This window comes from Callospermophilus lateralis, chromosome 5 (genome assembly GCF_048772815.1).
Source record: "Callospermophilus lateralis isolate mCalLat2 chromosome 5, mCalLat2.hap1, whole genome shotgun sequence".
NCBI lineage: Eukaryota > Metazoa > Chordata > Mammalia > Rodentia > Sciuridae > Callospermophilus > Callospermophilus lateralis.
The window spans coordinates 110,991,215-111,006,985 of record NC_135309.1 but is presented as its reverse complement, the minus strand read 5'-3'; the positions used below and the strand labels follow the sequence as shown (position 1 = coordinate 111,006,985).

General features: G+C 36.4%; 1 protein-coding gene across 1 annotated transcript in view; it reads right to left on the bottom strand.

Annotated features, from left to right (window-relative positions):
- Positions 1-7,251: 7,251 nt before the first annotated feature.
- The window catches only part of Iqgap2 (IQ motif containing GTPase activating protein 2), a 283,578-nt gene continuing 275,058 nt past the window's right edge, over positions 7,252-15,771 (bottom strand). The window contains exons 34-36 of the mRNA XM_076856095.2: positions 13,784-13,921; positions 12,610-12,718; positions 7,252-8,182 (exon numbers count right to left, since the gene is read on the bottom strand). Coding sequence (XP_076712210.2) covers positions 8,069-8,182; positions 12,610-12,718; positions 13,784-13,921 — 361 coding nt within the window. The 3' untranslated portion in view covers positions 7,252-8,068. The remainder of the gene's footprint in view (positions 8,183-12,609; positions 12,719-13,783; positions 13,922-15,771) is intronic.

The following is a 15,771-nucleotide window of genomic DNA, read 5'->3' as shown; positions in this document are numbered from 1 at the left end:
CGCAAGACTGCAATTTCTGCCTTCCTCTCTGGACAGGTGCTCTCCCACTGCCCCCTAGATGCCCACCTTCAGGGATGCCATGGGCACCGGGTGGTGCTCTGGCACCTCCACGGTGAGAGATGTCCACAGGGCGAAGCGCCCTGGAAACTTTTTTTTTTTTTTTTAAAGAATCCTTCTTGAATGCTATTATGACTTGGGATAATTCAAATCTTGAAGCAGGAGACACTCAGCAACTCTCTAAGAGATCTTGAGGGGACTTGGATTATGAGGCTCAGAAGGGAGGAGCACTCAGTTTATTTTGCTTACAGTCTCTGATGAGCGCGACTTTTAGACCGCTACAGGAAGTGGGTACCCCAAAGAGGCTGTTTCTAGGAAAGTTCAGCCGCAACCCTGGGCCTCTCAACCCAGGGCACTGATGGCTGCAGTTCAAAGTCACTGGTCAGGATCCTAAGGCTTTTTATAAAGGGAGTTTTGCATGAAGATAGTGTCATTCCTCAACTAGATCCCTGACACTTTAACCAACGGAGAAAATAGGAGCAGAGACCATCTTCTCCCCTATATTCCTCCATCATCCTCACAGCACAGTGCCTTGTTGTACACAGAAGTTACTCAATAAGTTATGGTGTTACCCAGTTAAATAATACTATTTAAGATCTTCCCTGATTCAAGAACTCAGGAAAACATATCCAAAAAAAAAAAAAAAAAAAGGTGTGAGTCATCAAAATTGTATATTTGTGCACTACTATTGTGTTGCTTTTTTTTCACTAACTATTAACTTTAAGATTCATTGTTTTAACTTATGATCACAAGCAGGCAAAGAATACTGCCAATTAATCTGGGACATACCATTCATTTTAAGAAGCACCCCAATTTCAGCATAGTTAGACATGAGAGGGCATTTTAGAATCAAGGAAATACAATGTCAAGTATCAAAGTAATAAAATGTGATATTTCTGAGACTTCAAGTATATAAAATAGAAAGTCCAGTAGTCAACCCTCATCTATGGAAAAATGTGTTCCAAGATCCGGGATGGATGTCTACAATCTGAATAATATCAAGTCCTATATACAGTATACCACCATGCCTTTTCCCTATTTCCCTTGCAGCGTGGCCCCATAGTGCCAGAGTTAGTCTGTTCTTTTGTGTTTTGTGCCCTAATGCCTCCTTTGCCTTACTACTATTGTACTTTGGGACCATTATTAAGTAAAATGTGGATTATTGGAATGCAAGTATTGCAACACTAGAATAGTTGATCTGATAACTGAGATGGTTCCCAAGTAACTAATAGGTACATAGTGTATACCGTGTGGATATATTGGGCAAAGGGATGACTCACACAACCTCAGGTGGAATGGAATGAGATTTCATCACTGCACTCAGAGTAGCATTAAAATTTATAAAATGTTCATTTCTAGAATTTTCCATTTGATATTTTCAGACATGGGATGGCTGTGGGTAAATGGAACTGTAGAAAGGGAAACTATGGAGAAAGAAGGGGATTTATCTTCCACTTCTCCTCTCATAGTCTCCACGATTATTATTAATTTTTTTGTCAATCCTTAAAAGAGCAGAATAATACTATGACTACATTTTAAAATTTTCATTTAATTCATTGTTGGAAAATGTTTTCAACCATTTACAAAGCTGTGAAGCTTAAAAGGATGCTTTGAGGGTTTAGTATTAGATCAAAATGTACCACTAGTGACAAAAAGAGAGCTCCTGAAACAATGAAATGCATAAATTGTGTGTATTAACTAGATTAAAGTGTCCCTATGAGTGGGACTGACATTAAATGAACAAGGGAGAGTGGAACAGAATGAGGTATTTCTTTCTTACTTTTGTGAGAAAAGATTGTGAATTGCTTGTAGAAGAGACACCAAAAGTTGAACCTAGTTTCAAAAACAATGGTTGTAATTTTAGCATGCATAGATATGGATTTCTGGATCCCATCCCAGATCTATGATATTATATTCTACATTTTTGACAAGTACTCCTAGGAGATGGTGAGATCTACATGTTCCCAGACCAAAGTTTCGAGAAACATTATTCTAAGACAGTGGCGCTCAAACTTTAGCAATGGAATCTGGTGTGATTTTGCATGTCTATAATTCTAGCTGCTTGGGAGACTGAGATAGGAGGATTGCAAGTCCGAGGCCAGCCTTAGCAAAACCCCTTCTCAAAAAAGTCTAGGGATATTAGTTCAGTGGTAGAATTAATCCCCAGTACCACCACCACCATCACCACCACACCACCAACAACAAAAAAACACCACTTCAGTGTGGATCAGAATCACCTGAAAGACTTGTTCAATTACAGTGCTGGACCCCATTTCCAGCAAGACTCCCATCTCAAAATAAAAAATAAAAAAAGGCTAGGGATGTTAGTTCAGTAGTATAGTTAATCACCAGTACCATCACCACTGCCACCAACACCAAAACCACCATAACACTTCAACATGGATCAGAATCACCTGTAAGACTTGTTTAATCACAGTGCTGGACCCCATTTTCAGAAATTCTGATTCAGTAGATCTGAGAGATGTGGACTGAGAATTTTCATTTCTAACAACTTCCCAGGTGATAATGATGATGTTAGGGGTAGGAGGAACATATTGCTGAAAAAGAACTGCACAAGATTCCACCTAGTCATCCCTCAGTATTCAAAGGGGATTGGCTCCAGGACCTCCAAGGATACCAAAAAATGAGGATTCTCAAGTTCTTTATATGAAATGGCATAGATTTGCATATAAGCTACACAAAATCTTCAATATACTCTAAATGGTCTCTAGATTGATTATAAGTAATATAATATGAATGCTATGTTAATGGCTTATATATTGTATTTTTTGAAGAACAATGACAGGAAAAAGTATCTCTGCATATTCAGTGCAGATACAATATTTTTCCCCCATATCCTCAGCTGATTGAACTCGAGAATGTGGAATTCTTGAATATAAAGGGCTGACTGTAGTTTGTTTTTGTCTTTTTTAGGGGGGGATATAGGGGATTGAACTTAGGAATACTCGATCACTGAGCCACATCCCCAGCCCTATTTTGTATTTTATTTAGAGACAGGGTCTCACTGAGTGCTTAGTGCCTCACTTTTGCTGAGGCTGGCCTTTAACTCATGGTCCTCCTGCCTCAGCCTCCAGAGCTGCTGGGATTACAGGCTGTTACTTTCTTTATACTACACAATATTTCAAGCATAGAAAAGTTTAGCACCTACTAAAATACCCATGGGCCTATAACCTGTCAATAACACACGTATACATATACATGTTACTCTTTAAGCCATTTTTGTACATTTCTCTAATGTCATTCTCTTTCCTGACCAAAAGAATAATTTTTTCATCAATACTTTTGTAATTTTAGTACATTTATGTTTATAAAAATATTATTGCTTAGCATTTTTTAGATGTTTGGATATCTGTAATATTTACAACATGCTCTTAGTAATTCTTCAATTATATTTTTCTATATGCACTTGTTCATACATATATAATTCTTTTAAAGATTTATATTATTCCCATGCATGCATATACTACATTTTGTCCTTCTAAAACTATTTTATCTGTAGTTTTGCTCCCATATTTATTTCTAAATACTTATTTTTTCCCTTGATTTATCTGGCAAGAGATTGGAAATGACTAGTTTTCAATGCTCATCTTTTTTTTAAATACCTTTATTTATTTTTATGTGGTGCTGAGGATTGAACCCAGCACCTTGCACATGCTAAGCAGGCATTCTACCTCTGAGCCACAACCCCAGCCCCTCAATGATCATCTTTTTGTTTTATTTTCAGTGTCATTTATTTTCACATTGGTTTTATTTTTGTTTTGATACCAGGGATTGAACTCAGGGCCACGTGACAACTGAGGCACATCCCCAGCGCTATTTTGTATTTTATTTAGAGACAGGGTCTCACTGAGGTGCTTAGTGCTTAGCTTTTGCTGAGGCTGGCTTTGAACTCATGATCCTCCTGCCTCAGCCTCCTGAACTTTCACATAGATTTTTAAATTCTTTCCCTCTCCTTTCTTTAGGTTTATTATTTAGTCTTAAGTTTGAACTGATTGCTTAGTTTGTTAATCTGTACCTCCTCTCTAAGAAACACTTTAGCTACATTTTGCAAGTTTTGATGTGTTATTATATGGAATTTGAGATGAAACATTTTGTCAATGTCATTAAATATTCAACTCATAAATCACTGGACAATTTTGGCTGGCTCTTTGGATTGAATTCTAATTTGGTATTATGATCTGTTGGTGATGTTTTTTCTTTTCTCTATTTTTTCCTCAGACTTTATATAAAGTTCACATAATGTGTGTTCAGTTTGGAGAAAGGTATCAGTCCCTCTACTTCTTTTGTTCCATGTCTACAGTGCCAAAACCCCTTTGTCAGTTTTAAAGTGAATTTATGTAAGCTGCCCAGAGTGGAAATTTTATCTAACTGGAGATGATAAACATGTTGAAAACCTACCTGAGCAGAGTTGATAATTTCTCAGATGTGGGACTTTGTAGCATCATTTATATAGGAACCACTTGATATTAGTTCTTGGTTTTAATTTTCTGTTTTTAATTCACCTGGCACTAAATATATGAGTCATTAGGCATTCTCCCATGTTTATAGTATTTAGAATTGTTTAAAAAAAATGTGGCATCAATGTGGTGAAAGTTTTAATCCCAAAATGATACGAAAGCCATTTTTTTTGAACCATTAGATGACCTACCTGCTTTAGGTATTCTGGTTACCACACCTTTATCTAAAGTTCTCCAAAGACAACAATATATTCTAAGAACTTGCCTAGTTATTTCCTTTTTTGGAAGAAAATGGTGGTGATACTAGAGCCCATATACAGAAAAGCATGGAATACTCCAATTAGGTGTGAGATACTCCAATTCTTGGTGAAGACCTCCATATGTATTTTTTTTTAAGCAAACAGGAGGTTGTACTCAAATTACAAGCTAACCAGCAGGAGTCCTGTTTCTGTCTTTTGTTTTCACAAACCTGTATTAGTATTTTGAATTTAGACGTTAATCTCTCATAATGGATCAACAAATGTACTTCCATCAATTATAACACAGAGTAAATAAATGATCATCCTTTGGGTTCAGAGTGCTAAGGAAAGGCCAAATTCAGTGTCCTTTAGAAAAAAATACAAAAACCAAAACTTTAATTCTACCTAAATCAGGTAAACTCGATATCTCTTGGTTATCCTTTTGGATTTCTCTTCTAATATATTTTAGCTAGGAAATTTGATGCTCTAAGGAATACATCAGTGAGGCAATCTAGTAAATCTGTATGGTTATTTTATTTGGAGATTGAGAGGATTTTCACTGTTAGAAGTAGATAGTAAGAGCCTCTTTCATATAAGTGCCAGCCTACTGTGGTTCTGGACTCTGAAGGAGCAGTGAGATGGGGGCCTTTGTCTCCTTTCCACCCCATTGCCAAACTCATTTCAGTGAGTTTATGCGGCACTGCAGGGCTCTGGACATACAGAGGAATCGAAACACCATGTTTATCCTCAGGAGCTCAGAGGATCCTGTTTTAACCTGTTACCAAGTCTGAGTTTCAGTAACATTAGAGGCATTAGTTTGAAAAGCTAACCAGCAGTAAGACCATTCCATGCTTACAAGGTCTTTCAAAATACAGACAACTCTCACCAGAGTTCTGTGGTTTGCCGCTTGTAATGTTTGAGGAGTACCACAATCTGTACTTAACCACAGTCAGTCCTAAAAATCACATCATGAATGACATCTCTAATTAGTATTCAACCACAACACACACCAGCAATACTCACTCTAATTCTATCCTTTTATGCCAATGATCATGATCACACCAGTTGGTCTCTTTTTTGGCCACTTTCAGAATAGACAGGTCTTCCCTCTTTTGAAAGTCACTAGAGCATATTTACGGAAAGTAGCTAGAGTGTTGCTTCTGGCCTTTTTGCTCTTTCAAAGTTCCAGGTGCCACAGTGGAGGCTGAAAACATGGAGCCTCTCAACCTCAGAGATCAAAGAACACTTTATAATAGTGGAAATGTAATCAAACATACATCAAAATGTAGGAGTCGGCATTGCAAAAAATCGTTATATTTGCTCAGAGACATGATTATATACATATGTTTATAAATATGCTTATAAATGTATGAATATATATTCCCCCTGCCTCCCAAACACTGGGTAAGAAACTATGAGTTCCTAGGAAAGAAGCTGGTGAGGAGCCCTGAGAAGCTCAGAGTTACAAAGGAAAAAATGTCTCCTGACTTGGGGATGGTTCAGTCCTCCTAAGAGTGGCCCAAACTTTGTCTCCAACAATCTTTATAAACTTAGGTCTGACTACAGGTTAACCTCTTTTGGGAAAAACTGTTAGGTCTCAAGATTGGATTTGGTCTCAGGGAGTGGTTTCTTGGGACTGGATTAGTTATTGCAGAGTGAGTTTTCATAAAGCAAGTTTACCCCTGGTGCTTTGTCTCTTCTGCATTTAATAGCATCTATCATGAGGATCTTACAAAAAGTCAAACAGATGTAAGTGCCAGTGCCATGCTTTTAGACTTCCAGAACTCTGAGCTAATTTTTTTTTTTTTTTTTTTTCCGGTACTGGGGATTGAACCTGTGGGTGTTTTACCACTGAACTACATCCCCAGCACTTTTTATTTTTTCATTTTGAGGCAGTCTTGCTAAGTTGTGTAGAGCCTCACTAAATTGTTGAGGTTGACCTCATACTTGTGATCCTCCTGTCTCAGCTTCTGGAGTTGCTGGGATTACAGTCATGTACACCATGCTTGCCAACATCTTTTCTTTATAAAGTATTCAGCCTCAGGTGTTTTGTTAGAGCAACACAATACAGACTAAGGTAGGGACTATATTTAGCTAACTGTGACTATGTGACTAAATTTTGGTAAACAGAATGAGCAGAAGTGACTCATGTAATTTAAAATGATTTGCCATGGACTTCATTCCCCCATTTCTGCTGGTTGGGAATCAGTGACAAGTACAGAGCCAACTGGTCAACCTGGATTTGTGGATTACTTTATGAACTTGCTCATTTGCCTTTGAACTATTGAACTTGAGAAGAATAAACTTCTACCTTATTTTAGAAACAAGAGTTTTTGTATATCCCTCTTATAGCAGCTTATTCTATTTCCTAATTAGTAATAACTTTATGTTTATCAATTCTTTTCCTGATAAAGCCCCACCAAGAATCTTCAACCCACTAAATTATTTGGATATTTTAAGAAAACTTAAAAGCCCCATTAATGTAATTAAGTAACATTTATTTTACATTAAGCAATTTTCAAAGAATACATTTAAAAACCATCTAGATATTGATTTTATAGCATTACAAAAAATTGAGAGGCACAATTGAAGTATTCAAATAAATTGTGAGGGGTAGAGGTGGGGGCCTATGATTGGTATTCATGTTGTTCCTTAGTCACTTAAAGACTCTTCCTATTAGAATCTTTACATGAGGCAGTAGTGCACTTTCATTTAGTAGGAATAAATCACATAAAATATATACTTTTATACAGAAAGTGTTATTGTATTGTCACTTTCAATTACTTATAAAAACTTCATTTTGAATTGCACAAAAATTCCTCAAAACTGCTAATTCCCAGAAGATGGGTCTTAGAACTATGTGTCTAAATAATTCATTACAAATTAATTAGATTACCATTTCTCCATAGATAAAAAACAATCCATGAAGAATTACATTATTAAAGTGGGACTTTTAAAATTTTTCATAGGAAAATAGGCTTACACATTTGTCCCTAGTTAGCTAAGCTTCCCCTCCTACTTTAAAACAAATCACAGGCTGTCCAGAGTTTTAAATCAAAGTACCTATACCACATGTATATGTTTACATTAATTCATTTTGTGTATCATTTTACTGTAGTATCAAATTATCAAAAAGGCACATGGGTACATTCTTCAGAACAGTTTTGGTCTTTTTTTTTTTTTTTAAATCACATGTTTATAAGCAGGGATTTCAATCATGTTTAAAAACAAAAATATTAAACAAATTCATCTCAATCCAGGTGATACAGAATCCATGAAATCTCTGCAGGCACTTCACTTCCCATAGAATTTCTTGTTGAGCAGGTAGATGAGAAGATTTACATTCACTTTAACCTTATCAAACATTTTCATCACAGCAACGCCTTCATATTGCATCTGAAGTAAGTCCTGGAATTGGGAGGAATATCATTAAACCTTAATTTTGACATTTTGCACATTTTAAAAATATATTAGAAGTATTTGGTAACAAATATAAAATTCAACTGATATAATGACCTAAACTTGAGCATGCATCAGAATTACCTGGTTAAAAAACATAGGCTAACTAAAACTGAGATTTCTGGATCCCTTTCTCAGGATCTCCTAGGTTTGTAGCTCTGAGGTAAGGTCTACAAATCTGCATTTTAACAAGTTGTCAAGTGATTATGATAATAATGGTCAAGACACCACATTTTGAGAATTACTGATGAAAGAAAACAGGTTTTTAAAATACAAGGACTCGGGGCTGGAGATGTGGCTCAAGCGGTAGCGCGCTCGCCTGGCATGCGTGCGGCCCGGGTTCGATCCTCAGCACCACATACAGACAAAGATGTTGTGTCCGCCAAATACTAGAAAATAAATATTAAAATTCTCTCTCTCTCCCCCTCTTTCTCACTCTCTCTCACTCTTTCTTAAAAAAAAAAAAAATAATAAAATAAAATAAAATACAAGGACTCTTTGAGAAAATGATTATCATTATGTTAACATCAGATATATAGTCATAATTTCAATTTTTTTCAGTACTAGGGATTGAATGTAACCATGTTGTACCACTGAGCTATATCTCTAGCCTTTAAAAAATTTTTTTTTTTTTTTTTAGTTATAGATGGACACAATAAGAGTTGGCAGCCATTATGAAGACAAACAACAACAAGTGCTGGCGAGGATGCAGGGAAAAATGTACACTCATACACTGCTGGTGGGACTGCAAATTGGTGCAGCCAATTTGGAAAGCAGTATGGAGATTCCTTGGAAAACTGGGAATGGAACTGCCATTTGACCCAGCTATACCTCATCTCAGATTATACCCAAAGGACCTAAAAACAGCATATTACAGGGACACAGCCACATCAATGTTTATAGCAGCACAATTCACAGTAGCTAAACTGTGGAGCCAACCTAGATGTCCTTCAGTGGATGAATGGATAAAAAAATGTGGCATTTATACACAATGGAATATTACCCAGCAATAAAAAGAATAAGATCAAGAATAAGATCATGACATTTGCAGAGAAATGGATGAAATTGGAGAATATCATGCTAAGCAAAGTAAGCCAATCCCAAAAAACCAAAAGCCGAATGTTCTATCTGATGGGAAAAATGGAGGAACTTTGATTGGGCAAAGGGGAGGGAGGAGAGGAGAGGGGGCATAGGGGCAGGAAAGATGGTGGAATGTGATGGACATATTACACATATGGTGTGATTTTACACTGTGTACTGAGAAATGAAAAGTTGTGCTGAAATTGTGTACAATAAATCAAAATGCATTCTGCTGTCATATATACCTAATGAAAAATAAAAATAAAAATAAAAAAAAACAAAACATCTGGATCTCATCAGCCATGTATAAGACTAAGTGGTAACATTACCCAATAACATAGGACAAGTAGGCTTTTCACAAATAGAAGATATTTCTGAACTGCCTTGGACAAATACCTAGGTCTTAATTTCTTGCTCTTAGTTCTGGAATTGTTTTTTATTCTTAATAATGCCTGGGGACTCTATTATGCAAGACCATCTGCAGAGGTTGGAACCATCTTTGAAGAACTTTAGCTCTTGCCAGCTTCTTCCTCCACTTCCTCAATTACCTCCAACTATACTCAACTACATCCCTACGTCATTTAGATATACTACTGGGACTGAAATTCCACAGCAACTGAAGTCCTTTTAACAAGAATGCTTTTATCCATTAGGGTGTAGACGATGCTCAGTTTCCCTCTGGGTAATATGATATCTGTTAATCAAATTCTCTTGGAAAAGTATTGAGCCAACTTGATTAGGTTGAGAAGGAAGGGTGTATGTTGGGGGGAATTAGCTGGGACCCCAAAGTCAGAAGCAGAGAAAACATGGCAAAACTTTTAGTGTTGATCCTACCATTTGCTATTGCAGCATCCTGCAACATCAACTGACTCATAAAAGTTCTGTCTTGTGTGTGCATTGAGGACAGCCATGCCAACATCATTGATGTGCTAGTAGGCAGTGGACTAGCACATTTGCAAACCCTTTATGAACTCTGTCTCATTGAGATTAACCAAAATCTTGTGAGAGAGGCAGTGGAGAAGAGCTTGGATCCCACTTGCCTTTTCCATAAAAAGCCCTCTGTTTTTCATCTGGGAGAGGAGGAATTCCTACCCTGAAGCTCCTGATAGACACTGAACTTAAGTAAGCAGTACATCTGCCATTGAAGTTACAGTCTCCTCTTGTGGCCCACAGTTACAGGATATCATTATGTCCTATGGTTTGTTTTTTTTTTTGGGGGGGGGCAGGAATTAAAGGGAGACTGAACTGAAGATGACCTAGAAACAAAGGGTTGTAATGTTAGAAGGGCCCTGCCTTAGAAATTCAGAAACTTCTCTCCAGTTCACAGTCTAAGACTCAGCCATCAAGTTTTTCTTTGCTAATTTACACATTCATGTGATTATCTGAAAGCTACATATGTAAATAGAAGCCTGACTTCACTTTTACAGTAGTGGGCTGGTTCCACAGCCATGTGATCTTTGCAGTTGTACGGGTATTCCATGCTCAGAAGGGCCATGTACCTCATTTCATGCTCTGTTGCTGTCATCCTAAAATCTTGCATATTTCAGACAAGGAACCTGTATCTTTATTTTTTCACTGACCCCTGAAAATTATGTAGCTGGTTCCAATTGTATGTTAGTGAAAAACATCTGGGGGCACACTGATCACTTGCCTATAGCGAAGGAGTAACATTTTACAATTAATTATATGTATAAAGGAATGGTGTGAGTAGCTAGTCCTATTGTATACTGAATCCTTAATAAAGAAGCAAATAAAGCTTGGTTTTTATACCAATACAGAGTAAGTCCCAGGAATTCCTGAGGTCTCTCTAAATACAACAGAAAGTGTCTCCTTGTCACCTTCGATTCATCTGTCCAGTTGATACTTATTGGCCTTGGGTCATTTTCTTCCTAGGAACCACATGTGACTTTGCTATTTCTAAAGACCAAGGTGTATCACAGTCACATTGTTTTTTTCTTCCTTATTTGTTGCATAAAGTTACTGAAGACTCTCATTAACTGAATTGCTAAATGAATACATTTAGAGACACTTAAAATAAGTTAGAAAATAATACCATTTACTAACATATATTTTACATATTTACACATCATCTTTCATTTTTCTTGCTCAAGTGATTCACTCCCTTATCTCAATATCCTTATCAAACCCATTTAGCTCCCATTTTTCTTTTTCAACTTACAAGGCCTACTAGACAGAAAAGAAGAGCTCTGGCACATGCTCCCATGAGGGGGAGATAATTTCAGGGCACTGAGCCATGAGCCAAGTAGGCAGTGAAGCCAACTGACATCACTCGCATGGGTTCAGTGATGACTCACACAGATCTATGCAGAGGACCTGGAAACCATTTTACAGGTATCTTGAGGTTCAGATGAATAAGAATTATTTAAAAAAGTGTTATATCAAAAATAAAACTCAATTTCTTTAAACTGATCTTGTGCCCCCCACGCCCCCCCACCAGTTTTCTTTTTCACATAAATTTGGTGTATTTGTGTCTTTTAATGAGAAAATGTCTTTTAATGAGAAAACTGATAATTCATTTTGAGAACAATGTTTTTCTATCTATAGGTTTGTGCTCTGGATAATGTCTTTCATTCTTGTGATCCAAAACATTTAATAAATACATTTAAGAAGTAGATGTAGGGGCTGGGGCTGTAGCCCAGTGTCATAGTGCTTGCCTAATGTGTGTGAGGCACTGGGTTTGATCCTTAGCACTGTTTAAAAATGAGTAAACAAATAAAAATAATTTTAAGAAATGGATGAAAAAACTATTCCTGGAAAGAGAAAGAAAAGAAGGAAAATTGGGATCAGTTAATTTCCAATCTTGGGTATACAGTCTTAGAAATCCACGTTTCCAACAAAAGAAAATGTTTTGGCCTTTATTTAATATCTCTGAATTATTTTACATTATATATATATTTTTTTGTCTAAAGCCCAAAATTAGAGAGATGGCTTAGAAAAGCCAACTGCTACAAATTTACCACATAAAAGCATTTTAAATTTCAATAAATTTGAAGCTAGGGTTGTGGCTCTGTGGTAGAGCGCTTGCCTAGCATGTGTGAGGCACTGGTTCGATTCTCAGCACCACATATAAATAAATAAAATATATTAAAAAAAGTTTCAATAATTTGAAAAAGCCCAGCTTTTAAAAATCAATCACACTTAAAAAAATAAAAACTGACAAATGAGGCTTTCACTGGTCATCTGTAAACTTCATTATTGTCATGAAAGTGCTAGCTGTGGAGCTATGATGTCTTTCGTATAAAAGTCAACCCCAATTTGCAGAAATCCCAGCTCACCTGAATATTGAGCTGCACTTTTTCCATTTCAACACCAAGGAACTTTGATCTGACATCAAATATGCCCACATCTTCCGTAGCTAAGATATCGAATAAAACATTCTTAAACCTAGTGAAGAAAGGAACATTCACACATATGGAGTTACAAATACACCCTTAAAGACGAAACAAACGGAATCCTAATTAACACTTAATGAATGGTCTGTTGTGAAAATTCTGTCGCCAAAATTCTCACATCGTCTTTACCTACTCTGCACACCAAAGACTAGATCTAATGTCTGCTGTTGAAATCTTAGGCTCACAGAGACTGAAATAGTTGCTTTATTACAAAAGAGATGGAAGAAATGGTCCTTGATTCTGAGGAACAAAGTATAGTTGAAAATGTATGAGTCACAGAACACAAGAATTATATATTGACCTATTCTGTTTTCAGAGCAGCCATCAGTATTTCAGATGTCAATTTTTGTAGAAACTTCAAAAGAGGAAGAAGCATCTTGTCTGTTTGTGTAGTCAAAAGATTTCCTAGGATTAACAGACTAGAAGCAAGGCCTTTAGAGGAGGTGGAAATTAGAGACATGGTAAATGCCAGTGAGTCTGACTTTCCTTGAAACAAAGGTTGAGGGAGAGATGGGGCACTGGGCCCATGAACCTTCCAAAAAAAGAGTCACTTGGTACCTGCTGTGGGCTGTAGAGGAATAGAGTTTATCTTCTCCTCCATCTGGAGTGCATACACTCTCAGCACACTGTTGGAAGTAGCTCTGACCCAGAATTTTATACAGTCCGTGGCTTTGAAATTAGAAAGGCCCTGTTTCACAATTATAGACAACTCATCTATCAAGACCAAAAGACAGCCTTTCATGCTCATTGCTATGACTCAGTTCTTTGGAGGATTCAGGGAAGCTTGCAAATCTAAATGCATTGGACAAGCCACAGGAAACACAACCTTTCCATCTGTACTTCATATCACCCACCAACAGCACTTGACACTGAAGGCCTGAGGGAAGATTAATGACAATATTATGAGTGTTCTTCCCATAAACTATAACCAAGGGTCAGCCTTGAGAGACCAACAATGAAGCTTTCTTAAAGGCCAAGGAAGCCAAAGAAATGTTAAGTCAAATACTGTGTGAGTGGATGGCATGCATGTTCCATGCAGATGCCAGGCCATACTTACTGGTGTGTTTGAAGGTCATCTATCCCTAGCAGGACACCTTTCTCGTGCAGCTTTGCTGCAGTGTATCTCACTGGCTTTGCTCTCTTCATCCCTTTGGGTTCTCCTTTTCCATCCAGTTTAATTGATCTCCGACTATTTCTGACAAAATAGGAACAGACCACCCGTTGTCTTGATGTTTCTGGTAGTACAATAGTCATGCCCAGAGTGACACCATTGCTCACACCTAGCACACATTGTGCTTAATGTGCCTATTATATTGTTACCTACCATAACGACCTTTTCATGTCGTTATAATAGGTAACAATTTTCCCCATGCAGTAAAACCTCACCACTGAACTGTTTGCAGAAAGGGGTTTCCCCCAAGGGACTCAAGTTTATGTTACAGACTAATATTTTTAATGAAATTTACACCCTATGTTGTCACATGGAGTTAACTGTCTATTTTAAGTCATTTTATAAGCAGCTTTGGTGCAATAGCATGAACTGTGTATTCTTAAGTGAAGGTATTACTAGAAGGCTTCAATCTATTTAAGAGATACTCTGTGGCTGGTTCTATTCTAACTGCTTTATAAATATCACCTAGCATTTACAAAATTAACACTTCCACAGGGCTTTCAAATTAATAAGTTCCTTTGCCATATATTATTTTATTTTGCTCTCATAGCGATACCTGAGGCTGGTACTCCTGGAACCATCTTAAAATAGGAAACTTGAGGCTTACAGAAGTTCACTGGTCTGGGTTCAAGATCATACAATGTGGGCTGGGGTTGTGGCTCAGCGGTAGAGCACTCGCCTCGCACATGCGAAACCCTAGGTTCGTTCCTCAGCATCACAAAAAATAAATAAGTGAAATAAAGGTTTTTTTTTTTTTTTTTTTTAAATAAAAAAAGATCATACAATGTAAGAGAGAATCAAAACTGATGTCCAGATGGTTTGACTATAGAGCTTGTGGAAAACACCTTAAAGTAACCATAATAACTATGAAAAGCAAACTGCTAACAATCTCATTTCTACTGAAAATTAGCTTGACCAACTTCTTTCTAGATAGGAAAAAAAATGTATATATATATATATATATATATACACACACAATCCACTAGCAAATTAATTACAATTGAGAAGTAGTAGGCCCCAAATAAAGAGGTTTACATTGGTTATTTCCTTTCATTAAATCTTTTATGATTAACATAACTGATTTTTTCCATACTGTATAATTTGCTACTGCTAATTTGATGACTAGGGCTTTATGAAGATATTGCATTACATATTTAAATGGGTATTTAAAATTTAATTAGCATTGACCTAGACTAGTGATGATAATTATGAGCAAAGAATAATTCACTAAAAGTGGCTATATAGTGCATAAAAATCTATAATAGGTATGCTAATGGATAACAGAGAGGTGCCAAAGTTTGCCCATTGTGTCAATATTAATTTTTTAAAACCACTAAGCAATTTTCAATCATTATTGCTGCTTTGTGTGATTAGCAAATATTTGGCATTATCTAATATTATCACATATATAAAATCCTGTTTATAATGAATATTCCAAAAACAAGAGTAATATAATGTACACACACACACACACATACAAATACGAATATATACAAGAGTAGTTGTTTTTAGAATACTTATTATGTGTATGTGTGTATTTATTCATTTATTTTTACAATACTAGGGATTGAATCCAGCTGTACTGTACTACCAAGATACATTTCCAGCCCTTTGTATTTTGTTTTGAGACAGGGTTTAAGTTGCCCAGATTGGCCTTGAGCTTGTCATTCTCCTGCCTCAGTCTTCTGAGTATCTGAGATTATAGGTATGCACCACCATTCTTGGAGATATATATCTATATATATCTATATCTATCTATATATATCTATATCTATATCTATCTATATCTATCTATCTATCTATCTATCTATATCTATATCTATATATCTATATCTATATCTATATCTATATATATATATATATATATATATATA